The sequence below is a fragment of the Pelodiscus sinensis genome, chromosome 4 (assembly GCF_049634645.1).
Source record: "Pelodiscus sinensis isolate JC-2024 chromosome 4, ASM4963464v1, whole genome shotgun sequence".
Classification (NCBI taxonomy): domain Eukaryota; kingdom Metazoa; phylum Chordata; order Testudines; family Trionychidae; genus Pelodiscus; species Pelodiscus sinensis.
Genome location: NC_134714.1, coordinates 59,513,690 through 59,541,148, shown reverse-complemented (window position 1 = coordinate 59,541,148; position 27,459 = coordinate 59,513,690). Strand labels below are relative to the sequence as shown.

Here is a 27,459-nt window from a genome sequence, read left to right as displayed (position 1 = left end):
ATTTTCTGTTAAACATTTTTAATAAACGTTAAATAGCTTTTTTGCACTGGCATAATAAAAATGCAATTAAAGAACAATTCTGAAAGATTAATTGTTACATTGTGACAGCTCAGATTCATAACACTGAAAGTAATAACAGATAATTATAAAAAATAGATCTGACCTTCAAGTAGTGACAACAGCATCACAACCATATCCTTCAGGAGATCCAACAATTCCTTAAGTAATTCAATCTGACTGGAATCCTGCAGCATAAATGGAGTACACAATTTTTCTTTTCTTATTAACAAAAGATACATATAACAAGCAAAAATAGGACTTGCAATAGTTATCTCATGCAATGCTAGTAAAGATGGACACACAAGGACAATTTTAGCACCTATAGCCAATGTGTGAGCACCGGAGTATGTTGTAGAATAGTATTGAGGACTACTGAAGCGGAGACTATTAGTGAAGGAGAACTTTATTCAAATTTTGCTAATCCATGTATAATAGAATACTCATAAAAAAATCTGTGCCCCTAATGTAGAACATTATATTAGGATTCATATTACTAAAACCTTTATGTGTTTACAGACTATACCAGAATATATTAAGTGATATGACAAGACTAATATGGATTTAGGTGCCTAGCTTTAGACACCCAAGTCTGAAAATTTTGCCCAAAATTTATAGTACAGTTTTAGAGGTGGGAAGGATGTTTACATGCAAATCAAAAGGGAAGAGAGGAGGAGTGCTGATTGGAGGTGAGAGAACCATTGTTGCCTTTGTATGGCTGGTCCTATAAAAGTGCAGGAAGTGGCTGCTTTCTGTCAGTGTGGCTCTCTCTTTTGTGTGGCGGATGTACACCTAAGGTAATACCAGCTGGTCTGTAGAGGCACCAACTCTGTTCTTCTCCTAGTTCTTCCCATCCTGTAATTCCTTCTCCCCATAATGTATATATTTATGTGCAAATCGATTTGATTCATGAGATGGCCAAAGCATTTTTATTAATGTTTACATCTAAACTGGGTGGTAGAGGAGCTCAAAAGGACCAACTTATCCATGGGCAAAATTACAGATAAATTAAAACTAAACCTAAACCACAGTTATCAAAATAAATGAGCACATTATGATTAAATAATCTTGATTTTTTTTTATGTTTGCTCGATCACTAAGTTTCAAAATTTGATAATATGCAGGGGTGACTCCCAGACATGTGCACAAATTTGCAAAGTTCATATTTTTATTACTAGAAAATGACAGTTATTGACATTAATCAAAGGTATAAAAGTATATAGGCTTTAGAAAACTGTAAAACTCTGTATTTTATACCTTTTGGGGTATTTTGTGTTTATAAGTGTTAAATAATTTTAATTCAGCGCTAGGAAGATGTAGTTAAAATGCAATAAAACACACTAGGCTCCCGTGGAGGTTACATATTGGTAACATGGGGGCTGGTTCATTAGCTAAGTGATTTGTTCTGAACAGCATGCGAGAGATCAACATTAAATGCTGAATCTCTGGCTCTCTAAAAGAAGGCAAATGCTTTATGTTGTTCTGCAGTAACAACTAAGACCAATCTATGAATAATATTGATGGTTTAAAGGAGTTACTCTGGAGAGTAAAGCTTGTTGAAAATCGTCCGATGGAATAATATTGATGGTTTAAAGGAGTTACTCCGGAGAGTAAAGCTTGTTGAAAATCGTCCGATGGAAAATTTTCCATTTGAATATAACAATTTAATGAAACCAAAATGTTCTGCAGAAACAAGTCAATGCAGTTGAAACATCTGATGAAAAGCAGACAGACAAGCTGCCTGTCTCACCTTCCTGGGGTCCCAGACATTCCTCCCCCAGAACCCCTTGCTTCTTGGGAGCCTGGTTTCTCAGGATCCTTGACTCCTCAGCAGCCCACCGGACAAGCATTTGGGCAGACCAAGAAGCTGACAAGTCAAAATACTTTTCATTTTCCCCCAAATTCTATTTTTCTTCTCTTTTCTTCCTGACAAAAAAACTGAGCAATTTTGTTTTTCCTTCAAATTTGGATTTTTAAAAAAAATCTCAATTTTTCTGTGGAATGGAAAATCCCATTTCCACACAGCTCTACTGAAGAGGGAGAAAGCTGATAAAAGCTACATCAGTTATCACAATGAATGTTGTAAAGATGCTAATTGGTTCTGTTCTTTTTTGACATAGATGCAAATACCCTATCAATGAAATGAGGATGTTACTATTTCTTTAAAATATTTTACTGTATTTTTCAAATCTAAAATAAATGCAATGAATACCAGATACAATTTTTATCGTATTGAGAGATTTTATAAACTTTCTTTTTACATAACTGTTGCTAAAAATGGTAAACATCTTCTAAATCTGTAGAACTTAAGCGTATCACCTGTGTATTCTCAACTGATGGAAAGCACTGCATTTCAGAGATCAATCTTTTGAAAAATAAAAGCATAAACCACCACATTATTTAAAGCAGCAATGAATAAGGAACTTCTAAGTCATTAACATGGTACACGTAAGGTGGCTATTTTAAACAAAAGTCCCTTAGTCATATAAGAGCAATTAGTTAATGAATAAGATGTGTCTAAAGAGATAACTGAAGCACACTATATGTGGACACGTTTAAGAGGTTAGCTGTATCACTTGAGCAGAGGATGACAATTATAATCCATAGAGCAGAAGGCCCAACAATGTTTTCTAGGATTATCATCTAAATTTAGGGATATTTGTAACATAATGAAAATAGGAATGGTCTACAAAACTGAACAGAGACAATACTCCTAATTGACTTGTATGTTTCACTGTACATTTTATTGCATTTTAGGCTTACAGTATGGATGCAATACAGATGATTGTTAAACAACTGAAAATACCTTAGAGAGTTTCATTTGCATGTTAGCAAAGACATGAAGGAAGCCAACAACTGCATCCCACAGCCTACTGTGAGCCAGACTCTGCTGGTTACCTATGCAAGGACCCTAAAAATTAAACAACAAACATATTTTTTCTTTAGCATCAATCAGGGTAAGAAATATTTTTCCTATTTAAGGCTCTTTTTTGAGCAAAGAAATAAATTATTCTAGAATGCCTTCCAGAATATAATCACCACATACGTTATGAATATTAAGCATATAAACAAACACAAAAATATCTATAGATTTTTACATTATGGACCAAATCCATAGTTGGTGTAATTCAGCATTGCTCAGTTCAAATCACCAAAGATGAAGATATGTGATTTGCTGACTTACACGCAATTGACATAGCAGTGTATGTGTAAATACATTTACTGTAATTACTCAATCTTGAACATCCCTATGTGAAAGTTTCCATTTACCTGTATATATTCTGTAAGTGAGTTGAAAATTTGTTTGGTCACAGCCAAAGCTTTAGAGAAGTTACGTTGTCCAGACTCATCAATCACGTTTTTTCCTGAATAGTACCAATAGAAGTCACTAATTGATTCCTAAGAACAAATGACAATATATTATATTTTCTACTCTCATATAAGATGTTAAGTAATTGCCATACATTTTTACATCAACAATGTAAATAAACAATGTGAAATAGTAGATAGGATTTCACACTTTATGTACTTTTATTTCTAACTACAACTGTGTTCTATTTTTTGGCCCAATTATGTATTTTTTCAATGATCAATACTGAAATGCATTATCACTCAGTTGTTTTACAAAGGCACATCTGATGGGTATGAGCTATTTAAAAATTAAAATAACAAGTCAGGTATAATTTAATATTAAGCCTCTTAGTTACAGGTCAAATTCATATACAGGATTACCACACTAGCAATCACAAATGAAATTAAGTCCATCCTACATATGTAGAGCCATGAACATATGCACCAAGTGAGGGAGAAGAGGGTACAAGCAGTTTCCTCATTTGCTTGCACAGGAATGGGCACAAATCCTCATGATCCTTCCAGTGCAAAGACTACTCAAAGCTAGTGCTGCTTTTTGTGTTAGCCTTACCAAAGTGGAAGGGGAGGGGAGTAATTTATTCTGTTTTGTTTTTTTGTCTTTTTTTACCTGAAGACGTAAGAGATAGTCTACAGTACTGATAATAATATTCACTGTTGTAGTGTTGCCCATCTGAGTACGCAGGAAATTCTGAAAATCTGAAATCATACATAATTTGTGTTTGATAAATATACATGTATAAGGGAAAAAAAAGGAAATTATTCCAGTATATTGAAGAACAAAGTTACTCTTCTAGCTACTAGTTGTGAAAGACCATCTATATACACTACACTTAAAAGATTATTATCTTTTTGGGAAAATCCATTAAAATATAACAATTTTAAAATATCACAACTTTTTTTGTGAATGTCTTGTCATCCATCTTTCTGTCAAGGGTGAAATGTATAAATATCGGAATCTCTTTATGACTGCTAGTTAAAAAGTGAAAGTTAATTAGGTTGCATTGTATGTAACATTTTGAAGAACAACTTAGAGTTTTGACTGAATTACCTTTAGCAAAAAATGGAAAGCCAATTTGCATGACATCAGTACTAAGGACTACTATCCTTTATTTTAAGAGTATGAATACAATCACCTTCCTGAAAATTAATTCTAGTCTACTTACCATTGTTATGACCTTCACAAAGCAGTTGTAAAAATCTAAACAGATCTCGAGTAAACTCATCATTCTGTAGCACTTTCTCACCTTGGAAATACATACATGAATGTGATCATTGTTCATTATGAAACATGCAAAACATATATTCTTCAAACAGCATCCTTCAAAATAAGTGATTCTAATAAAAAGCAAATACCATAAGCTGCTTTAAATAATTTTAAATAAATGTACTGAGAATAATGATAAAACAAATTATGAGACAGAAAAAGCAAAAGCCAAAATATTTAGCACTCCAATGCATTTATGGTAAAAGCTACTGGACTAAAGTTCTAATAAGTAAATGGTTAGTTATCAATAAAACCATGCCTTAAATATGAAAGATACTTCTTTAATTAAGCATCAAACTCTTTATCCAAGCTCAACACACAACCTGCTGCACACCATAAAACTAAACCTAAAGGATGTCAGGGAAGATGCAATTAAAGAAGATTTCTTTCTGTATTTGCAACACACAATAGCATCAAAAGCTGTAAACCCAAACGTACCACGCTCACGAACGATAACTGTGGATCAAAGAAAAATAATAAGAATACAGGATAAGCAAATTGTAAGTTACAAGATAATTTCTGTTAAAATGTTTACTGCTAGAATTTTAATAAAAACATTAACCATGTTAAAAATCTATTCTAATCCTAATTTTAACAAGGCTATCAATAAAGAGAACTATGTGCTAAAAAAATTCCAGTTTTAGGAGAAAGCATAATAAACTCTTAATCTTTACTTTAATTTAATGGGTTTTATTCATTATACTTACGAGTTCCTTCTTCAGTAACCATTCCAAGGCCTTCTGCTTTATTCTGTCTCTCAAATGCATTCAAGTCAAGAACACTTTTAACAAAGCACAGAAAATTGAGAAAATTCTGCTGCTGTATGAAACAGCAAAATTAATTTCCTCTATGAATTCCATCAAAGCCTTGACCCACACATTTTACTCATTGTAATACATGCAGACCCGTAAATACAAAATGAAACATCTTTTAAATAAAAGGGTTTGGAAGGGTCCAGTGTGTTTTTCTGAAAAGATACAGGTTTAAATCTCTTCTTTCAGTTCCAGTAATATCAGGAGAAGTTATACATCTATATGTAGAAGAGAAAAGGAACCCAAAACAACATTGTATTTCATATTGATTCAATCCTGTTCTCTTGTAGAAGGTCATAATTTGTGTTCACTTTATTTCTCATTTGTATGGTTTCTACCAAACTGCTATCATTTAAAAGGAACATGTTGAGATTTTAATTGTCTTTCAAGGTCAAAATGCACTGAAAGATTTTTCTGTCGCTTATACAGCAAAGCTCAGTTCCCAGATCTGAAGATGGTAAACTCTCTCAATACGCTGGTGAAATAATTGTATTTCTATAATCTGAATATATTTTAATTTTTTTTAGATAGTGTAGTTTATTTAGTTTCACAGTAACACATCCACTTGTCTTTATTCCCAGTGACATTATTAAAACAAAAACCGGAACCGTTAGCATATCGTTTCCACTATCCTTTATATTTTATGGTCTGTATTCAAGTGAACTTTGTTTTTACTATTATCCAGATAGGCACACATGTGCATATCACCACTGAGCTCAACCCTACCAAATGCTGTATTACTCTAAAATGTGCTGCTAAGAAGTACAAGGTCACCCTATGCTTTATTTTCTCCTGGAGCAGTATTCCACAGATGAGCTTACTCTTCTTAAATGCTTAAGTTCCACAAATACAATTCCCTCTAGAACAATTCCCAGTTTAGTTGGCGACTGCTGTAATCCAAACCTTCAAAATGCAGCAACTTTGAGCAATTAGCTGCCAACCTCAATGCTATTAAAACTCTAACAACACGGTTTGTGCTTTTACCTGCAAGACTGCATTAAGCCAGAGAGACTCTGAAAAAATCCAGCATCCTTCTTCTCTTTCAGGTAGTCTAACATTTTCTAGGGGAAACAGATTTTTAGAAAAAACTATATAAAATCATAATTTGACAGTCTGCTAAAATATCATTGTCATATTGACAAAACTGGCCAGCAATATATTTGATCTTGGCTTATATTAATAGGTAGTTTGCTCATGTTTGTATGCATCTAACTGTTCTACCAGCCACACTAGAACCCTCACATTTTCCTGCCATCTAACCTAAAATTAACAAAACTCCTTCTAACATAAGAACAATAAATTAAAATTCTCAAAATAATATGCTTTGCAAAAAGAAAGCTTGTAAAAGTTAAATATTGTTACCTGTTGAACTAAGGTATTACCAGCATTTAGAATGGCAATGCCAAGTTTTAATGTTTCAATAACCATGGCGCTCAGTTCACCTGTCAAAACAATCATATAATAATTAAAATCTGTGCTAACATAACTAATTACATTGGAAAAACAGAACAGAAATGATACCTAATAATTTGTATATACCATGCACTTAGATATATTTAAATAAATGCATTTAGGTTTAACATACTTTTAAAACCTCACAGGACTTTTTACCTTTGCTTGCACTAATCATTTGAAGAACCATCTCAGCAGCTCCACGATCGTGCAGACGAGCTTGCTGATAAAGAGTTTTCTGCTTTTCCATTTCTTTCTCCTAAGTTTGGAAACACAAAAATGTAGCTAGCACCACAATAAATACACTATTTGCATTCACACACAGCATAACCAGTAGTACAGCTAGAGAGTCAGATGAGCTTCACTTAGGCTGATCCATAATGCAACAGGTGACCAGAAGATAGACTTCTCTCTCAAATTGCCTCACCCATTAAGAATGTTGATTACACACAATATTTTCACTTTTTAAAACCTTCTGTTCAATAATCCATCTACTCCTCACTCCTATACCTCCTCTACAAGAGAATGCAAAATATTCAGCACCAAGAAAATTTAAAATAGGCAACAGTGTCCAAATTTGAAGGATGAATTTAGTTGACTACAGATGTGTGCTTATTCCAAAAAAGAGTATAAAAAATAGAAGCAGGTAAAGTAAGATGAAATAAGAACTGACCTTTATATTTTCCCATCCCCTAAAATACATCTGAACTTTATTAAAGATTTGGAAATATTTGATTAAAACTACCTTCATCCTCCTGCAGAATCTATACCATTCCTGGATTCCACTTCCTAAACCAATTCTGCCCCTCGTGCTACAGATTCCTGCTTGGAGCTAGTATGTTCACATCTCTTTAACGGAGCAGTTTTTCTGATCCAAATTATGATATATTTTTGATGTATTTGTACTGAGTACTTCTATTTCAATCCACTTTTGTGTATATTTTTTGGGTATATCCATTGTGTACGTAACTAATATTCAAACCAGTGTTTATGGTGGTGAAAACAATGAAGCTGGACTGAGGCTGGTAGAATTTGTTTTTAAATAATTGTGTAACAATAATATCAATGTTAATTTTTTTCGGTTTTTAATCCATTTATATTTTCACAGTTACAAGAAGTCATGGGGGAAAAGATTCAGACAGTAGACAATGAGTTTCAAATATTAACACTTTATCATTGTTAAAAACATATAGTGTGAAAATAGAGAAAGTAAATATCCTAAAATCAAATGCTATTAAGGTCTACAACAGCATTTTTCATTCTTTATCTATATGTAAATCTTTATTATTTATATAAATATTTTTTCATGAGTTTGTGCATGTAACTTGGTGTTTACTAACATTCACAGATAAAAATCTAATCTTTCTAAGCCTGAAATTAGACAGAAGTAGATTCAGGCAAAGCCTTAGGCATAATGGATTAGAAATTTGAACTTGATACAGACAGTTTGCCACTCTATTTTATAGCTTTTCTGGCTCCACCAATTCAGAAATGTGTGTAAATACACTGATTTGCTATTACATAAATAATGTAGCAAAACTCTTTAACATCCTAGATAGAGCCCTGGGCAGATACAAATTTTGTATCCTCTTCTGCATCCATATCTGCAAAAATGAGCAGGCTATCCACATCCATATTTGCAGATGCTGATATCCATGGACATTAAGAAGATATCCACAAATTTGCAGGTTTCTAGATACAAATTTGTGTCTGCAGCTGCATCTGCAAAAATGAGCTGCAGATATCCGCATCCACAGAGCTTGACGATCTGCAGCGAACCCCCCTCGCCAGCCGCTCTGTCCGGTGTTCTGCGCATGCGCAGATCGCCTGAACCCGGCTCTTCCGTGTTGTAAACTACTCGCCACGGGTGAGTAGATTAAATAGATTATCAAGCCCGGCGTATCCATATCCATACATGCAGATATCCACGGCTATATAGCGGCTATCCGCTGATTTACAGGGCTCTACACATGACTGTTGTTACTGCACCTATCCTATCAGGTTCCTCTTACAATTATGTTGTGTGTTTCACTCAGTGCGAAAAGGTAGTTTAAACTCTCACCTCAAATGTCTTCTCTTTTTCTTCATCCTCTTCTTCCTCTTCCTCACTTTGACAGCTCTTTTTACATTAGAATGAGAAATTGCACATTTATACTCAGTTTGAAATAAACAGTGGTTATTTCTATTATAATTTGTAATGAGTGAGCAAAAACTAATTAACAGAAACTTTGTAAAACAATGACAAGCATAAGCAGTAAATTAGGCATACTTTAAATCTACTCTATGTAAATACTGTAATTTTATTTACTACTGACAATACAGATAGCAGAGATTTAGATAGAGAAAAGCCATTAGTACTAGCTTTTCATATATATATATATATATATATATATATATGAAAAGCTAGTACTAATGGCTTTTCTCTCTCTCTCTCTCTCTCTCTCTCTCTCTCTCTCTCTCTCTATATATATATATACACAATTTTTAACACTTGTGATGCTGAAACTGACTCTCCTCAGTACTTTAAACTATTTACTCACACATATAAAACCCAAAAATAAAAGCTTCTAATCTAGATTGTCTGGTTTTTGTCTTGACTCAGTATATTTATCTATGGTATTTGCTTTTGAGCTTATGTTATTTTTTTCCTCAGATGAAGTTTCCAATTACATTTGACCTATTATGAATATTGATTTGTATTGATTTGTGTCTGAGATGCTGTAAGTACTGATTGTCAAACATTAAATGTCATCCAGGGATTAAAGTGTTCAGATTCTCTATGACCTGTTTCATAATAATATCCATGAAAACTTATGCCCTAATAAATCTGTTAGTCTGTAAACTGCCACAGGACTGCGTGTTGCTTTTGCAGATACAGACTAACACAACTAAACCTCAAAAAATAAACAGATTGTTAAGGAGCAAATACTGAATCCTGCTCCTGGTCCATACTTAAGGTAAGATCACAATGAAGTCAATAACACCGAGGAGTCCTCTGGCACCTGAAAGACTAACAGATTTATCTGGACATAAGCTTTTGTGGGCAAAGATTCACTTTGTCTGATGCATCCAACTAAGTGGGTCTTTGCCCATGAAAGTTTATGCCCACATGAATCTGTTAGCCTGTAAAGTGCCACAGGACTCCTTGTTGGTTTTGCCAATACAGACTAACAAGACTACCCTTCTGATACTTGTTACAATGCAAGAATGAAGTCAATAGTAGTTTTGCCTGAGTAGAGTTGCTATATTTTTATTTTAAAGCATTAAATCATTTTCTGTTTAGGACAGTGTAGCAGAAGTGGCAAAATTACAATTTCTGTAGTAGAAAAAGTCTTCTGCTTGGGGCCTAACATTAGATCAAATTCTGCCGTTAATCCAATGAATTAAATTCAACTCCATGGGGATATGTAGTTCAGGAAGGTACTTGATTCAGTGTTTACATAAAAATATGACTAGTGCACAAACCACTAATATCAAGTAATTCATAATACTCTACAATACTGAATTGCATTGGACTAAATTATTTTTAAAATGAAGATGTCTGTACCACATATTAAGAAATGTACAATTTTAATTCTGTTGTGAGAACAAATTTTTTTTTATGGAGTAATTCCATAAGTATCAGTGTTCCATCTAAGCTGTGCTGTAGCACATTTTCACAGGTGATTAATCAGCCACGCCTAGTCAGTCAGCTCTGTGCAAAGAGCCCTGAGCCTCTGACTGGGTGAGGCTCATTAGTCACCTGTGAAGATGTGCTGCAGTGCAGCTTAGAGGGAACACTGATAATGACTGAATTGAAAATGTGCAGAAAATAGATAATAAATTGGAGATACATGTGTGGTATGGGGAATGGAGCTTGATATAAAATAGTTACCTTGGCCATCATGGCTGAATACGCAGTGTACAAAGCATCATCTTCTAATTTGCTGTAGGGAGAGAATATTAGTTCATAATGCTTATTAAAAGGGTTTAATGTCCAAGGTTCTTATAATGCTACCAGACCACATATGTCATTTTCATTTAGGTGATGAAATTCATTTAATTACTCGCAAGCCATGATGTAAAATATGTCTCCTAATCTCTTAGTCCATGTGAAATTCTTTGTTAAAGGATATTTTATCATATGTATATACAGGTCAGTGTGGGTACGTCTACACTTGTACCCTAGTTCGAACTAGGGATGCAAATGTAGGCAACTGAAATTGCTAATGAAGCGGGGATTTAAATATCCTGCGCTTTATTAGCATGATCTCGCCGGCGCGTTACTCCGCTCAACAGCTGTTTCGAAAGTGAAAATGTGCGCTGGGACGTGTTAGTTCAAACCAAACCCCTTGGTTCAAACTAAATTTACTCCTAATTTTTTGAGGAGTAACTTTAGTTTGAACCAAGGGGTTTGGTTCGAACTAACGAGTCCCGGCGCGCACTTTCACTTTTGAAACAGCTGTTGAGCAGAGTAACGCGTCGGCGACATCATGCTAATGAAGCGCAGGATATTTAAATCCCTGCTTCATTAGCAATTTTGGTTGCCTACATTTGCATCCCTAGTTCAAACTAGGGTGCAAGTGTAGACGTACCCTAATATAGTTATGTATTTTACGGCTGATTAACAGGCAGTGTCTGACATGTCTGATAAAGCAGGTTGAAATAACAGGATAGCTCTTCCTGTCATCTTTTGATTGTTTGTGATATGATAGGTAGATCATGTATTCAGTGAACATAGGAAAGAATCTGCAAAACAGTGGAGGTATGCTTCGTCTGTAATTTGTTCTTCTGTTGGCAGCCTCATTGCATTAACAGGAAATCATACTCTCCCACCAGTGGTATTTCAAACCATGTCCCACATATTTCATGAAGTATGATGCAAACCTGCTAATAATATGAACATTTATATATTAGAATTATACAGCAGTGAGATCATCCTGGCTGCAGGAAATAATTACTGATTTGGACTCATATGCTTCTGAGAATGTTTGCCTCACACATTCACTGAATTTCGTGAATGCCCCTTCCCCTTTGTACATAAAACAAGTCTTAAAATTTGTGCTAATATAAAGTTAGTATAGAGTTTAAACATAAAAACCAAATTCATAAGGGTAAGTAGAAAACGGAAAAGAAGAAACTCGCTCATCATCTACAATGGCATTGGGCTACATCATTTTTGTAATGAAGATGTCTGTATCACAGATTCAGTAATGTATGATTTTAGTTCTGTTGTGACAATGAATTTACTTTTATGGGGTAATTCTATAATGAGTCTGATTCTGCAGACTGGTCCTATGTAATATGGAAAGTGGTTCTATTTACCTTCTCTCAGTGAGAGCATTACGACTGAAATGGAGGATAATCTGATGAAGTGGATCAGGGTTTTTTTCAGTCTCTTCAACTTCCTCCTCATCTTTTTTCGGAGGTGTCTGTATAAAGTTTTACATTGAAATATTTTATAAATAAAGCATCACAAAAAACAAATTAATACAGCGAAATTGAACTCAGTCAAAAGCATCAATATTTTGTTTAATTTAAATTATTTTGCCAATATTCATGATATTCAGCATTTTACAACATTAAAAACATGTTATTTTGTATGACTATTAAGCATTTATAATACCTCATTTTGTTACTTTATTGATAGGAAAATTAAAATTTCTCATCTTAGTATATTGATTTAGATATCTACAAACCTTATTCAGCAGAAATTAATATATAAGCTTCTGCGCCATCAAAGGTGAAAGAAAAGCCTACCAGAGTTTCTCAGAGAAAGAGAATCAACTAGGAAATGGAACAATTTTTACTAATATTCACAGATTCCTTCTGTAAAGAACTGTCAAGGGAGTGAATATTTTGCTGCTATATGTTTCTACATCATTCATCTTGAGTCACAAGATCTAAGAATTAGTCTTACATCGTTACATGATATAATTTCTAAAAAAATTTAAAAAGTAAATATATTCTGCACTAGAATAACAGTGGGATATTTCCTTAACCTTACATGAGGACAAGTCAGAGAGGCTTTTTTTTGTTTCTGTCCAAATAGAAAATAATTTTATCTATCCTCTGACTCAAAAGCTGGTTGAATCACTTTAGCTCAAAGTTTTTATAAAATTCACCTTCAAACAGAGACCAAACATGTAAAACATCACCCCAACAAGGTAACAGTTTTTAGAAAATTACAAGCAACTGAAAATGAAAACATACTTCTTTGGTCTCTCTAGTTCAGGGTTTCCATCACTGTATTTTCATCATCACTGTAATATCCAAGTATCTTCCAACATAAAACAAGAGCAAATGTGAAGTCTAATAGACTCCATGGAGTTACTGGCAACACAATAAGGACTAAAGACGGGGGGAAATGAACTGCCATGACATGGGTCTAATCTTGAATGGGAATCCTTGTTTAGTCAAAAGGACTCGTGCCACTATTTTTAAAAAGTGAACAAAGAATCGGACTATGGTTCTCATAGAAGTTGGAATTATGTCCAATATCTCTTTCTACTCAGCTGTCAAAGAACTCCAGATTATGTCTCTCAGGTATTTTTATTTGGCACACAGCAAAGCTAAGCTAAGTTGAATATACCCAAAAGTAGGAGTGAAACAGAGGTGGGCAAGAGGCAGCCAGTGGGCCAGATCCAACCTGTCAAGCTGCTGGTTCTGGCCTGTGGCTGCCTCGCCGGGATCCTTAGGGAGGGAGCAGCTGCAGTCACTTTAAAGGGTGGCTGCTCTGTACTCTGGACGCTTCGTGTACTGTCCCCTGCTTTACCCCCTCCAGTTTCCAGCCAATAGGAGCTGAGAAATGTTGTTGAAGGCAGGGGCAGTATGTGAAGTCTCCTCCCTCTCTCCCTCCCCCTGGCCATTAGAGAGCCACGTGGAGCAGCCTGCGACTGCAGCTCAAGTTCCTGCAGGGCTGCCATCCAGAGCCTGCCTCTGGCAATCCCCCCAAACCCTCTGTACCCCTTTCCCCCTTTCTCCCAGGTCACAACTCCCTCCCAGACTCTGCACTCTCCCCTAGAGCCCGTCCCCAGGCCAGAGTCTCCTGAACCTATACCTTCATCTGGACCCTGAACTCCAAGCTCCTGCCCCAGATCACAACCCTTTCCTTCATCCAAACTCTCTCGCAGACTCTGCACTCCCTCCTACACCCTAGTCCCCTACCCTAACTTCCATTTTGCACCCAACCTCTGACACAGACCCTGCACTCCTCCATAGAAATGTAGCCCTTGACCACTTGCCAAAAGCTTGGAGTGGCCCTTCCATTAAATATTATTGCCCTCCCCGGAGAAGAGCTATCACTAGACATTTTAGCTGAGGTGAGCAAACATATTTGCACACCCTGACAAGTTTTCTTTGGCATTTCTCCACCCCACTTTTCCACCTTCATGGCTTTGTGCCCTGGGCAGCTGTCCTGCTTGCACTGCCCTAGTTATAGGACATGGGTATAGCGCATACTACACATCTAAACTTACACAGAAAACCTCCTTTCTTTATATACATTTATATATTACATTGCATTTACTATGCATCACATCAGACATTTTGGATTTAGGTTGGTTACTAGGTAGGAACTAATCCCTTAACAGCTCTGTCCATGCATGACATACTCTACCTCCTCTTACATTTCAGACTTATCTTGTCCATTGTAAATGGTTTCTTGAGTGTTTCTGCTTTATCTTAGCTAGAACAAACATTCCATCTCTTAGCTTACTGACTCATTTACCTATCTTAGCTGGCACAGACATTCTATTTCCAGCCTGCTGTTCCATTTACCTCGCTAATCCTGTCTCCCAAGAAATGTGGCCTTATCCATGTCTAATTACTCATGTGAAGCAGGCCTACATTCTGCTATTTTTGTTATTCTTTTTACATTAGCATTCATTTCATTTACACTATGTTTCTATGGTTTCTTTTTCAAGGCCACATTTCCAAGACCAAAGTAGTTGTAATCATGTGACCCACCATTAACATTTGTCTCAAAATGCAAACCAGGGGACACAAGCTGGTACTGTCTAGCATGCTGTAATTCTACATTATAAGCTTGCTTGGTCATTAAAAAATTATTCTGTAATGTTAATTTTGCTTTTATTTTAATTACATTATAAAAACCGGTATAAATATAAAAATATTTCCATTTATTACCTCAGGAATTGTAGATGTGAAGCAGAACACAGGCCACTTAAAATAACATTCCCTGGCTATAGTGGTCTTTTCAACCACAGCATATTTGCTATTACCCAGCATAGGCAGTTTTTATTTTACTTTAATCTGTACTGTGCAATTAGGAGACTGTTCCCTCAGAGTGAACCCATATGCCAGCAACTTCTAATACACCAGCATGTGTAAGTGTCCCCCACATGCCAAGAGCAGTACAAGTTTGGGAATTTCCAGTCGATGCATTATACTGGGAAAACAAACTTTTTCCACACTGTATGGGTTTCAAGTGGTTTTACATTTAACTTTGTGGTATTGGATCCTTGTTAATTTTCTTATTCTGCCTCAGCTGGTATTACCTCTCCTTTACTTTTTTTTAAAACTTTTCTGTGGTGATAAAAGACTGCAAACTTACTTGCTTCATATCATCTAAGACCACATTTATCTGTTATTACAGGTAACACCCACATACTACATATGAAAGTATTATAACACATTGACTTAATGCCATCCTTTAAAAAAAGTACCTAGCGAAATTAATTGTTTGTAGACACATTTATTGGAAAGGCCCATTTCCTTCAGAATGGCTGTAGTGTAAAGACTTCCAGGGAGGAAAAAGCATACAGTGATGGTAGTTATCACCACCTGACTCCCCCTACCTTTGCATTTTTTTAATTAGTAAGGTTTTCACTGGATATAACTGCACCAAATGATACTGCCACAACCACAATTATCATCAAACTAGGAATTTTCTTCTTTAACTTTTTAATGTATTGCTTTCTTTAACACTTCTTCTTTAACATTTCCACAACTCCAATTGTTTAATTCTCTCCAATCCTGAAGCGTTAATTTGTGAAAACTTCCTTTTAATGCCTCACTTTTTTCCCTTAAATCACTTATCTTTTAAAATGACACAACTCAGCTGAATTCTTTCTGCATTTCTAAGTTTATTTCTTATGACTTTTGCACTTATTTCTTAACTTAGGCCAAGTCTACACTAGCACCTCTGTTGGCAAAACTTTTGTCATTCGGGGTGGGGAGAACACCCCGATGCGCTCCTGTCAAAATGTTAATTGCTAAATGGGGTGCCCTGAACTCTCACTGCCACTCTGGGTGGCCTTGCCTGCACTCTTCCTCCCCACAGCACCAGTCGCTCTCTGCCCCTGAGCATCGTAAGTTTTGCTGTCATAAGTGCTGATGTGCGAAAGCCCTAGGTCAGTAGGAGACGCTCTCCCACCGACCTAGCTACTGTACCTGCATTTCATCTGTTGGCAGGATCGAATCATAGAATCATAAGGTTGGAAGAAACCTCAAGAGGTCATCGAGTCCAAATACCTGCTAAAAGCAGGACCACTCCCAATTAAATCATTCCGGTCAGGGCTCTGTAAAGCTGGGACAAAAATCTCTAGGGATGGAAATTTCATCATCTCCCTAGGTAACCCATTCCAGTGCTTCACCACCCTCCTAGTAAAATAGTTTTTGCTAATATCCAACCTAGACGTCCCCCACTGTAACTTGAGACCATTGTTCCTCATTCTGCCATCCATCACTACTGAGAACAGCCTCTCTCCATCCTCTTTGGAACTCTCCGTCAGGTAGTTGAAGGCTGTTATCAAATCCCCCCTCACTCTTCTCTTCTGCAGACCAAATAAACCCAAATCCCTTAGCCTCTTCTTCTACGTCATGTGCTCTAGCCTCCTATTAATTTCTGTTGCTCTCTGCTGGGTTTCCTTCAATGTGTCCATGTCCTTTCTGTAATGGGGGGCCTAGAATAGGACACAATTCTCCAGATGTGACCTCACTGGTGCTGAATAAAGGGAAATAATCACTTATCTAGATCTGCTGTCAATGCTCCATAATATGCTGTCAGCCTTCATGGCTCTAAGGGCATGCTGTTGACTCATATCCAGCTTTTCATCCACTGTAATCCCCAGGTCCTTTTCTGCTGAAAAGACCTATCCCATCAATGCAGCCAAGGTGATGTAAGCTTGTAAGTGTAGATATGACCTCAGTATACTTTACCTGCAAAGCTGCACCCACTAAATACAGTCCTTGAAGATAGCTTTTAGCCTATTTGCATAAATCAAAAGTAACAGACATTGTTTTCTACCTGATTTAAGCAATTTTTTTCCCTTTAGTTCATTTTCCACTCTACAACTTTGATTTGTTCTTTATACTACTTTTTACTGCTATAATAGGTGCATTGTTACCTATGATTTTCCAGAAATTCAAACCCTTCTCGAGTATGACAGTGCCTTTAAAATGTATAATGAGGCTTCTTCTGTATGTCAATGTTGAGTCAAGACTTAAACATGTCCTCCTAGTGAGATATTGAAGCAGTATTTTCTTTTTCCATGGTCCTTAGACACCACGGAGCTAGGCACCACGGAGCTAGGCATTTTAGAAATATTAGACAAATGCATAAAACCTGGAGTTAGGAGTTCCATGGAAAAGGAAGAGAGAAATAGAGATCTTTCTGAATTAGGATTAGGCAGCAAAACAGAGAAGTTTGCTAATCCTTCACATCCATGATACATGAATGCTGAATTTCTGCTGAATATGGCTACACACATTTACATTTTATTATAGAATACCAACAAGAAAATGGCAAAATTTATTTTGCATCAAAGCTTAGAATGTTAAAACAAAGTATTATGTAACAACAAAAATTCAAAAAAGGGAAAGCATCAATCACGTTAAGTCTTCAAACAAATAATAATTAAAACATAGGAACATAGGAATTGCCAATCACAAAACCAGACCAATGGTAAATTTAGTCCAGTAAAGTTGATTTCTGAAAGTAATCAACACCATATACTTCAGCTGAGGGCATAAACCATCTTAGTACACCTAAATGTGCAATACTTTACCATGGTGCAAATTTCTTCCTGACCAAAACTGGTCATCAGAGTATGCCCCAAAGCAGGGGTATTGCTAATTTATAAATTTAAACATATAACTGTGGTACACAAAAGTTCAATACATGTTATTATATGTATAACATATATATATATATATATTGAAGTGGGCACTGATAACTTAGCCCAGTTATTTCAGTACTTACAGCCAAATCTTGAACTAGTTTCTCCTCAAATGAATATTCCTCTGTTTCTATCCAATAGTTCTGATAACCATGGAGGAAGAGGTTAATAGAACGGTGCCTGGGAGGGGGGGTGAAAGTGAGATCAAGAGGGGTAAACAGAACATAGTATACTCCGCTTAGGTGGTTAATGATTAGTAAGGATATGCATTTTGTACAATTTTGATCCTCTGATTGGTCAGTGAAATAATATGCAAACTAAAGCAAACATTCAGTGAAATAACATTTTTCTTCAGACTTTTGAGCATGCCAGGCCAGGCCAAAGAGCTTGTGGGGCCCAACGTGGCATGCTGCACTTGGCGGCGCCATGCAGCCAGGTGGCTCTGAGCTAGGGCAGCAAGCGAGTGGTTGGGCAGCACGGGGCCCTGAAGGCATGGGGCCCTAGTCAATCGCCTCACTTGCCTTGCCCTAAGGCCAGGCCTGAAGCATACCATGAAATGACTTGAGGGAACATACCAAATACCTCTTAATGCAGAGATGCCCCAAAACAGCAGCGGTTTGCCAGGCTTAGCCCCTGGTGGGCTGCCACTGCTATATTTACCTGCACCTCAACAGGTATCAGCGGTTGAAGCTTCCATTGGCTGTAGATTGCTGTTCCCAGCTGATTCTTGAATTTTTCCCAGGATTTAACATTACCTTGTTACCTTAGTGTAGGATCTGGGGGAGGGGAGCAGGAGCTATGAGCCCCTTCAGGGTGGACAAGTCAAAAAAGTATGTGAACAAAGAGGTGGCCAGATTCCTTGGGACCATAAGAGGGGCAGTAATTGCACAACTTGGCATAGTACATGGGGCAGCAAATTTGTTCTGGGAGGATGGGTTTCACTTAAAGATGATGTTAGGAGATGTCTATGAGCCTGGCTGGGTGTGGTAAGGAAGCACAAGCTAATTGCTGGTATCACCCTGTGGCACAGATACTCCATACAAAAGGTAAATAGCAACTGGATAAACAGGTTGGAAAAAGATTTAAAAAGTGGTGTTCATTAAAGGAACAAACGGGGACCATGCAGGCACTATTATGATTGGTACAGCAGGGAGCCAACCCCTCCCCACATTCTGATAGCCCACCTGCCATGGCAGGATGGCAGGATGGATGGTAAGGTGGCAGGAATGGATTTGCTGAAGGTACCTGGATGGAAAAAGAGGAGGAGCTGGACAAAGCCCCCAGGTAATTATGGAATAATCATCAGGGTTATGTGCACTTTACACTGTTATCTGCTGGGTAGTCCCAAACACCTAATAAAAAAATTGAGGCCCATTTAAACCCATATCAAATTTCTCCTGTCTTTCTTTCAGCATAATTAGACAATCATTATTATTAAAAACTGGAGCAATTGCCCTGTTGGGCCATTAAGAAAGCAGAATTCATCCAGCAACATTTAAGCAACTGCCACATATGGTACTCTGCAGCATAACACTCCTTGATGTTCACCAGTGCTTTTCTCCACAAATATAAATCTCTTTTCAGCTTGTTTTCTTTCAGCCCCACATTACATAAATAGTGATGTATTGTCTAAGACATTTGGTAGAAAATCCACATAAAAAATATTGAAAAGTATCTTCATAAGAACCTAGTATCCAATCATAAAAACAAATGGCAATGGGCACAGTAATTTTTGTACGACCGTCCCTCTGACTTCTCTGGGAACACCCAGAGAAGAAAATGCTGTTCTTGGCAGTAAGCTTTTGATAGATCTGGCCCTTACAGTTCATGTTCCATGTTCTATTCAAGACAACGGTTTTTATGTTTGGTTGGTTTTCATTTTTAGTTTTTACTCCATATTGTCCAGTAAAAAAGGGGTTGCGTCTGTTTAATTCATTAAGTTTTTGGTTTTTTTTTTTCATAGGTATAGTGCACTAAATGCACTGATGCTAAACTTGTATAAATACAGTGTACATAAATTAAGACCAAAGAGCATATCTGATTTATAGAAACACATAAAATGCACATTGTTGGGAAATGGTATTATACAAATGATGCACTTCCTATTTCTTTTTGCAATAATGAAATGATTATTTGGATAGCCTCCTGTGCTTTACTGACAGCATTGGTACTATTTAATCATTAAACTTCTAAGACTGACCAATCAGAATCCCTTATAAAAATTGTACAAATTCATGTTTTATGACAACATCAAATTATGGCTGGGAAAGGAATAAGTGTGTGCATAAGGAAAAGGCTCTCCACAGGTTACGTTACCGTTAACATGAGTATAAGCCTGTCATACTGAGTTTTTTCATGTACTTTTTCCAGCCAAACACGTTGAAAGGTGCTCAGGAAGAAAGTGCTAATTTTGTGTCTGAAGAAAAGCATATAGGTTTTCATTTAAGAACTAACAATAAAGACACATGTTAAATTCAGAAAAGTACTGTAGTAAGAGAGAAAATAGTCTGCATCTGTAAGTAATGTTTGAATAATTGCCATGTACATTTGATTTTGCTGTATTTATGTATGTATATATATATAAATAAAATAAAACAAAAAATTAAATAAAGAGCATTTTCTTAATCCAACAACTCTAAATATTTGAACATATTCACACGTCACAGAAAATGTCACTTAAAAAGCACTTTTCATCTTCAGAGCATTATACAGACTATAACTAATTAATGGACAAAAAAGCACAGAGAATTTGTATTTCTGAATTTTGGAAATGTTTGGTTTTTGAGAAACAAAAAATATTATAAAAAATACAATTACTATTTACTTTGTATCTCAAGCCACTTATCAGAACAGGAAGCACCTAGAAAACTTGGGAGTGGGGGGGGGGGAGGTTAAATAATCTCTTCATGATTTCTAGATGTTCTATTTAAACAAATAGTTGCCCATCAACAGACTTTTAAAGTTCTAAAACAATGTAGTGAGAATCTTAAAGACAGCTGTTCAATTGAAGAAAAACAGGTTCAATTGTGAGATTAACATAAAAGGAAATGGAAGACTACCTAGACTTCCAGAGGCTGATCAGGAGAAACGGTCTGGAGTACCATGTCCCCGTTCCCACTATCTTGGCTGCTCCCAGACCCCCTAACTGGGCTACTGTGGCTGCCACATCCCTGGCTCTGCTACCAGGGCTGCCACAGCCCCGGATATGCTACAAAGGTCGCCAACCCTCTTGCCACTGGGGCTCGCAGACAGGACTCCCTGGTCTAGGAGGACCATGGATGTTGGTGGACGAGGGAGTCCTGGTCCAATCTGTAGTACATCTTCTAAAATGTGTTCTCCTTTTCTCTATCCTCAGAACTTTGGAAAGGATTAGGCACCATGCCAAAACTGGTTACATTGTTTTTATATTATATTTTAACTCTTTCCCCCTGCACTCCCTTCTCTTCCCCTCTATGGACAACATATTAGCTTTTTCTAGCATAAATTGTGTTAAAGAAGTTTTTCTTGAAACATGCTACCTTAGTTGTCTGGGAAGTATAGGTAAGTGTTATGAATAGAGAACATGTCATTTGTGCAAATGGGATGTGTCCTGTTCAATATATAATAAACCTTAATTGTTCTTAATGTGGTCAATCTAACTTCCTTTCAAAATTATAAGTGCAAGTTACCAATACAAACATGAAGATACATCTTAATAATGCATTTTTAGCTGTAGATGAAATGCATTTATTAACTGTTCTGTGAACACTCTGCAAACAAACACATTGACTTTTAAAAATATTCTTTATTCTCTTAAGAAAGTAACTTCATCCAGCACACACGCACATTGGTGACAATGCATTTTGTTAGCAGTGCAATGTTTCCCATCTTCGAGGGTGAAATTTCTTTGGAGGCCATAAACTAGCCTGGAGGGCACAGAGCAAAGGAAAAGCATTGTGGGAATGAAGAAAATTGCTTGATGATGGATCTGTTCCTTCACCTCAACACAAATGGGATCTTGCAACTATGGACAAAGCAGTGGATAGACCATAGGAGGGCATGTACCTCCTGTTCTAGCCCCTATAGTGCTTGAATACAGCTGGACACAGGAGTAGCTCCATGAGCAGAGCCACAACAGTCCAGAAGCTCTGCTTTGTCACCATAGCTCTCATATAGAGTTGCATATATACAAGCCACCCCCACATAGCCAAAATAACCCAACACAAGCAGCATGAAAACGTCACATGGACGGCAATGTTGTGTGTGTGTGTGTGTGTGTGTGTGTGTGTGTGTGTGTGTGTGTGTGTGTGTGTGTAATAAGACAGATATAAATGAAAAATGGCTAAAAAAAGAAATTAGCAGAAGGTGAGAATTAATACAAAAAATGGAGAACAAACCAAGTTAAAAAAAAAGGCAGATTATATAAAAAATCCAGATAGAAATAGATTAACAGATTGTTGCACCAGAGAAGGGCTGGAAAAAACTGAAATATGGTGTTTGTGAGGCTGTGCACTTCCTGTAGTGGTTTTTCCATTTAGTTATTTGGCATAAAGCCCCTATTTTGTCACCATGAGGAATGAATGATGTGGGAAAGCCCATTATAACTATTTAATGGATATTGTCAGCAATCTCTTTTTCTAGAGATTGCTGGCACATGAACATATCCTTCTAAGCATTCCAACACATGAAGGGCTGATCTTTTCAAAAATAAGTTTAAATTTCTTTTGCTTTTATTATTCTTATTAAAATCAGACAGTCAGAGCATCTGCCAACTACAGAAGCTCTTCCAAAGCAACAAAATATACTAAACATTTCAAATAAATTGTGTTAAGAAATTCTTGCTTGTCCTCGAAACACTTGCTCAATGGTCATTATTCATGAATAAATAAATGGTTAAAGCACCTACCTTGGCAGATTGTACAACGGTGCCATCCTGAAACAAGCAACAACAGCCCTTTTGCGTTGTTTTGACAGGAGTTTGTGCCAAACCGCCTTTTTTGATCTTAATGGTTGCTCGACCTATGGAAAACCATTTGCATCAATATGTGGAGTACAAAGACTTCAGACCCAGATAAAATTCATTTGTCCAACTAGTATGGCCGGCAAATAAATTGATTAGTGGATATTACAAAGACATCTTTTCCTCTTAAAAATGTTTCTTTTCTAATAAAAATCACTTTTTTATAATTAGTTATAGCCATACACAATTTTCAACTACATACAAAACTTCTACTGATGTCAACAAATCTTTCATGTGGTTGGGGAGTAAAATTTCCAAAATGTGACCTATGTTAATAAACAGTTTTTGCACTATTACTTGCGTATGAAAATGACATTTTATGGGCAGAATGCATATTTAAGTTATAGCATTTGAATGAGCATGCAAGTGTGTACAGCAATTGGTAATGCAAGTTATTCTCATGTGTAAAAATGAAGAACAGGCGGAAGTCACTTTGAAAATATGTATATTAAAAACTTACATGTATGCACACACATCCTCTGAAAATTAGTAAGTTGTCATGTACTATGTGATGAATTCCTGCTCTATGGGATTTTTTACAGAATTTTCCAGGGGTAAATAAAAATGCTGATGAGTCAAAGTAGAATTTTGAAACTTTAGGAGATGACACTTTAAATTTACAATATATGAATTTTAGTTTTAAGCAGAAAATATTGTTCAATAAGTACATTTGAAGAAGCAATCTAAAGAACATTTTACAGAATGTACTCTCTGGAAATAACCTCATGTTCTAATCTAAATTAAGTACTGTGCAGATGTAGTCCTCAGCACCTGCTCCAGATGATAGACTGCTGCCGAGATTCTTTGTACCCGTTCCACAGTTTTTTCAGGATCAGTGGGTTCCTCACTTTTCAAAATGTCCTTGTACAGGTTCAACTGCCATTTCACAGCTGGATCATCAGACTAAAACCAAAATATTTCATACTGTATTATACATTTCTCAAATAATAAATTTGCCAGTTTATGTTCTATAATCTAAAAAATATCCTGAGGGCTTTTCAGCATATTGCATTAGTTCATGTAAGAGAAAGGCCTGTATGGACCCTGCTGACACAGAATGCAGGCTCCCTAGTACACATTATTATAGTTACCTTTCAAAGAGTTGTATATTAACATGCAGGGAACGTTTAGTGAGCACCAGCAGGGTCCAAACTGACATATTAGTGTGCACCAAAATTAGTGCACAGAATATTAGTGTGTACGAGAACTTAAAACTTTCTGGTGAGGATTAATAAACTCTGTAAACAAGCCCTGACTAAACATATTGAACATGACTACTACTACAGATTTACATTTCATTTGTGTCATTCAGCTCAAACTTCCCATTTGCCTCCATTGTCTGAGAACATGGCACAAAAGTCAACAAACTAGTAGGACAAATGGACTTATTTACTGTAGCAAAAATCCATGGTTTCTAATGATTGCTGATGAAGCATTCTGGAAATTCTGTGGTGTCTTCATGTGAATAAAAAAAATATGGAAATTGATGTAGGATTATGTATGAAAAAGAACAAGACCCCCAACACTGTGAACTGAGTACTAGTTTGAAATTCAAATAACTATTTTACAATGCACATATATATTTTACTTTTTGGAATTTCACAGATCTTTGTATTGACAATGCAGAAGTGCATTGCACAAGCTACCACGGGGAAACTGGGGTTCCAGCACAGATTCATAGACTACTAGAACTGGAAGAGACTTGGAGAGGTTGTAACCCTAGAAAAGGGGGCTATATTATAGTTTGGTTCAGTGGGTTCCATTTTGAAAGAGACAGTTCCTTTTCTCTACATGATGGAGGTTTTCCCACTCAAACTGCTAATTTGCACACGGTACTACCTTGTGCACCTGTTACTATCTGGTGCACTCAGCACCAAAAGAGGTGCACTCAGCACCAAAACCGCTGCACACAGCCCCTAGGAAGCTGCACTCAACACCTAGGTTCATTAGCATACTTTTCCTGCCTCTGGGCCAATAAAAGCCCTGAGGTATCAAGGGCTCGGGTCCTTGGATATTCCCCAGCCTTGGATCTACTCATTTGTTGCTCCTTTGTATTGTTTGCCTGAAGCTTGGATACCATCTATGTAATCAGAGGCCTGGACTTTTGAACTGTGCTACCCTTGTGCGGTAAATACCCACAAGGTTTTCCTGTTTGCATTGGTCACTGGAACCGGGACTCTCTTTTCCTATCATCTTCATTGGATTACCCGCCTACTGGATCAGATGGTGTTGTCGAAGGACGGATCAGACTGTGTCCAGAGGGGATTCCTTTCCAGATCGAGGATCCATATCGGGGTCGTCTCTTCACAGAGGACTCACTACCATGGGATCTCCCTGCTTGTCCTCCCCAGAGGCTTACAAATAGCCCAAGGGTTGAAGGTCGCAGGCATCGATCGCCTCAGGCTTTGTATATACCTTATATATCTAGGGAACTGTTCTATCTCCTTTCTTCGGGTTAGGGAGGGTTGGTTTGTTGAAACTTGCTGTTAACTGTATATCTGTTCCACTATTCTACTCAAATACATGGTTTGGCCCTAAAATTGTGTATGCCTGATTTGTGGCTAGTGATCCACCAGTGATTAGATACGGCTCTCAGGTCGGATCTTTCTTCTGTGTAGGGACTCCTTCTCCCCATTTTTATATCCACACCATTGGCCACTTTTATTCTAAATTGCTTGTCCACGTCCCTAGGGCAACAAGGTCATCAAATCCAGTCCCCTGCACTTGTGGTGGGACCAAGCACAATTTAGATCACCCCTGACCAGTGTTCCCTCTAAGCAGTGCAGCAGCACAGCTTCACAGGTGATTAATGAGCCCCGCCCAGTCAGTCAGCTCCCTGCAAAGAGCCCTGGGCAGGGCTGATTAATCAACTGTGAAGCTGTGCTGCCCTGCAGTTAAGAGGGAACACTTAGGGTCCCTGACAAATGTTTATCTAACTTGTTCTTAAATATCTCCAATGAAGAAGATTCCATGACCTCCTTCAGCAATTTATTGCAGTGTTTAACCACCTTGTCAGTCAGGAAGATTTTCTTAATGTACAACCTAAAGCACTCATGCTGCAATTTAAGCCCATCGCTTCTTGTCCTATCATCAGAGGTTAAGGAGAATACATTTTCTCTCTCTTTCTTGTAACAACCGTTTAGGTACTTGAAAGCTGTTATGTCCCCTCTCAGAATGTCTCTTCTCAGTCTGTTTTCCAAACTAAATAAACCCAATTATTTAAATCTTGCCTCAGAGACCATGCTTTCTAGACTTTTAACCATTTTTTGTAGCTCTTCTCTGAACATTCTCCAATTTCTCCACGTATCTCCTGAAATGTGGTCCCAGAAATGGACACAATACTCAAGTTGAAGCCTAATCAGCGCAGAGTAAAGCACAAGAATTACTCCTTGTGTCTTGTTTACAACACTTCTATTAATGCATCCCAGAGTGATATTTACTTTTTTTGCAACTACATCACACTGTTGACTCATATTTAGTTTGTGGTCCACTATGACCCCTAATTCCTTTTCCACAATACTTCTTAAATTGCCACTTCCCATTTTGTGTGTGTGAATCTGATTGTTTCTCCCTATATGGAGTACTTGTCCTTCTAAGTGGAGTCCCCTTGTCCAACATGACTGTGAACTGCTGATAACTACTCTCTGAGAATAGTTATCCAGCAAGTTATGTATTCACCACATAGTAGCCTCATCTTGTATTTCCCTAGTATATCTATAAGAAGGTCACATGAGAGTGTATCAAATGCTTTACTAAAGTCTAGGTATATACCACGTCTACTGCTTCCCCCTTATCCATAAGGCTTGTTATCCTGTCAAAGAAAGCTAACAGGTTGGTTTGATGTGATTTTTCTTTACAAATCCATGCTTGCAGTTATTTATTGCCTTATTATCTTATAGGTGTTTGCAGAAGGATTCCTTAATTATTTTGCTTCATTATTTTTCCTGGTATAGAAGTTAACCTGAATGGTCTGTAGTTTCCTGGGTTATCTTTATTTCTCTTTTTATAGTTGTGTGCTATATTTGCCCTTTTCCAGTCTTCTGGAATCTCTCCCAGAAGGGCACAACTAGGGCTTTTGGTGCTCGTGGAGCAGTCAAGGTATTTTGGGATAGTGGAGCAAGCAAATAAAATGACTGATAGTGAAATATCAAAAGTTCAGCTTTAGGTTCTGAAATGAATCCTTTCTAGAGAACAAGATGTTTCAAACCTCTTAGTTAATTCAGCTGGATTTGAAGCTTGATCCAGCTAGATGAATAATCAGCTAAATGAAGATACAGTAAGGGAATATAAACTTAAAAAACAACACATGGTTTGGTTGCTCTTTATAGACTAACAAAACATGGACGGTATCATGAGCTTTTGTGGGCATAGCCCCTACTTCAG

General features: G+C 36.9%; 1 protein-coding gene across 20 annotated transcripts in view; it reads right to left on the bottom strand.

Moving 5' to 3' along the window:
• Positions 1-27,459, bottom strand: part of RYR3 (ryanodine receptor 3) — a 527,532-nt gene that overhangs the window by 45,544 nt on the left and 454,529 nt on the right. For 13 of the 20 annotated variants that reach the window (XM_075927046.1, XM_075927053.1, XM_075927049.1 and 10 more), the window contains 16 exons: positions 23,848-23,979; positions 22,963-23,075; positions 18,161-18,257; positions 12,262-12,368; positions 10,832-10,883; positions 9,020-9,076; positions 7,117-7,216; positions 6,868-6,947; positions 6,490-6,566; positions 5,401-5,474; positions 5,132-5,149; positions 4,593-4,673; positions 4,037-4,125; positions 3,328-3,456; positions 2,864-2,968; positions 164-245 (listed from right to left, as the gene is read on the bottom strand). In XM_075927046.1, the coding sequence (XP_075783161.1) occupies positions 164-245; positions 2,864-2,968; positions 3,328-3,456; positions 4,037-4,125; positions 4,593-4,673; positions 5,132-5,149; positions 5,401-5,474; positions 6,490-6,566; positions 6,868-6,947; positions 7,117-7,216; positions 9,020-9,076; positions 10,832-10,883; positions 12,262-12,368; positions 18,161-18,257; positions 22,963-23,075; positions 23,848-23,979 (1,393 nt within the window). Of the gene's footprint in view, positions 1-163; positions 246-2,863; positions 2,969-3,327; positions 3,457-4,036; positions 4,126-4,592; positions 4,674-5,131; positions 5,150-5,400; positions 5,475-6,489; positions 6,567-6,867; positions 6,948-7,116; positions 7,217-9,019; positions 9,077-10,831; positions 10,884-12,261; positions 12,369-18,160; positions 18,258-20,393; positions 20,494-22,962; positions 23,076-23,847; positions 23,980-27,459 lie in introns of all 20 variants that reach the window. The other 7 variants (XM_025189447.2, XM_075927052.1, XM_075927047.1 and 4 more) reach the window with 1 other exon arrangement.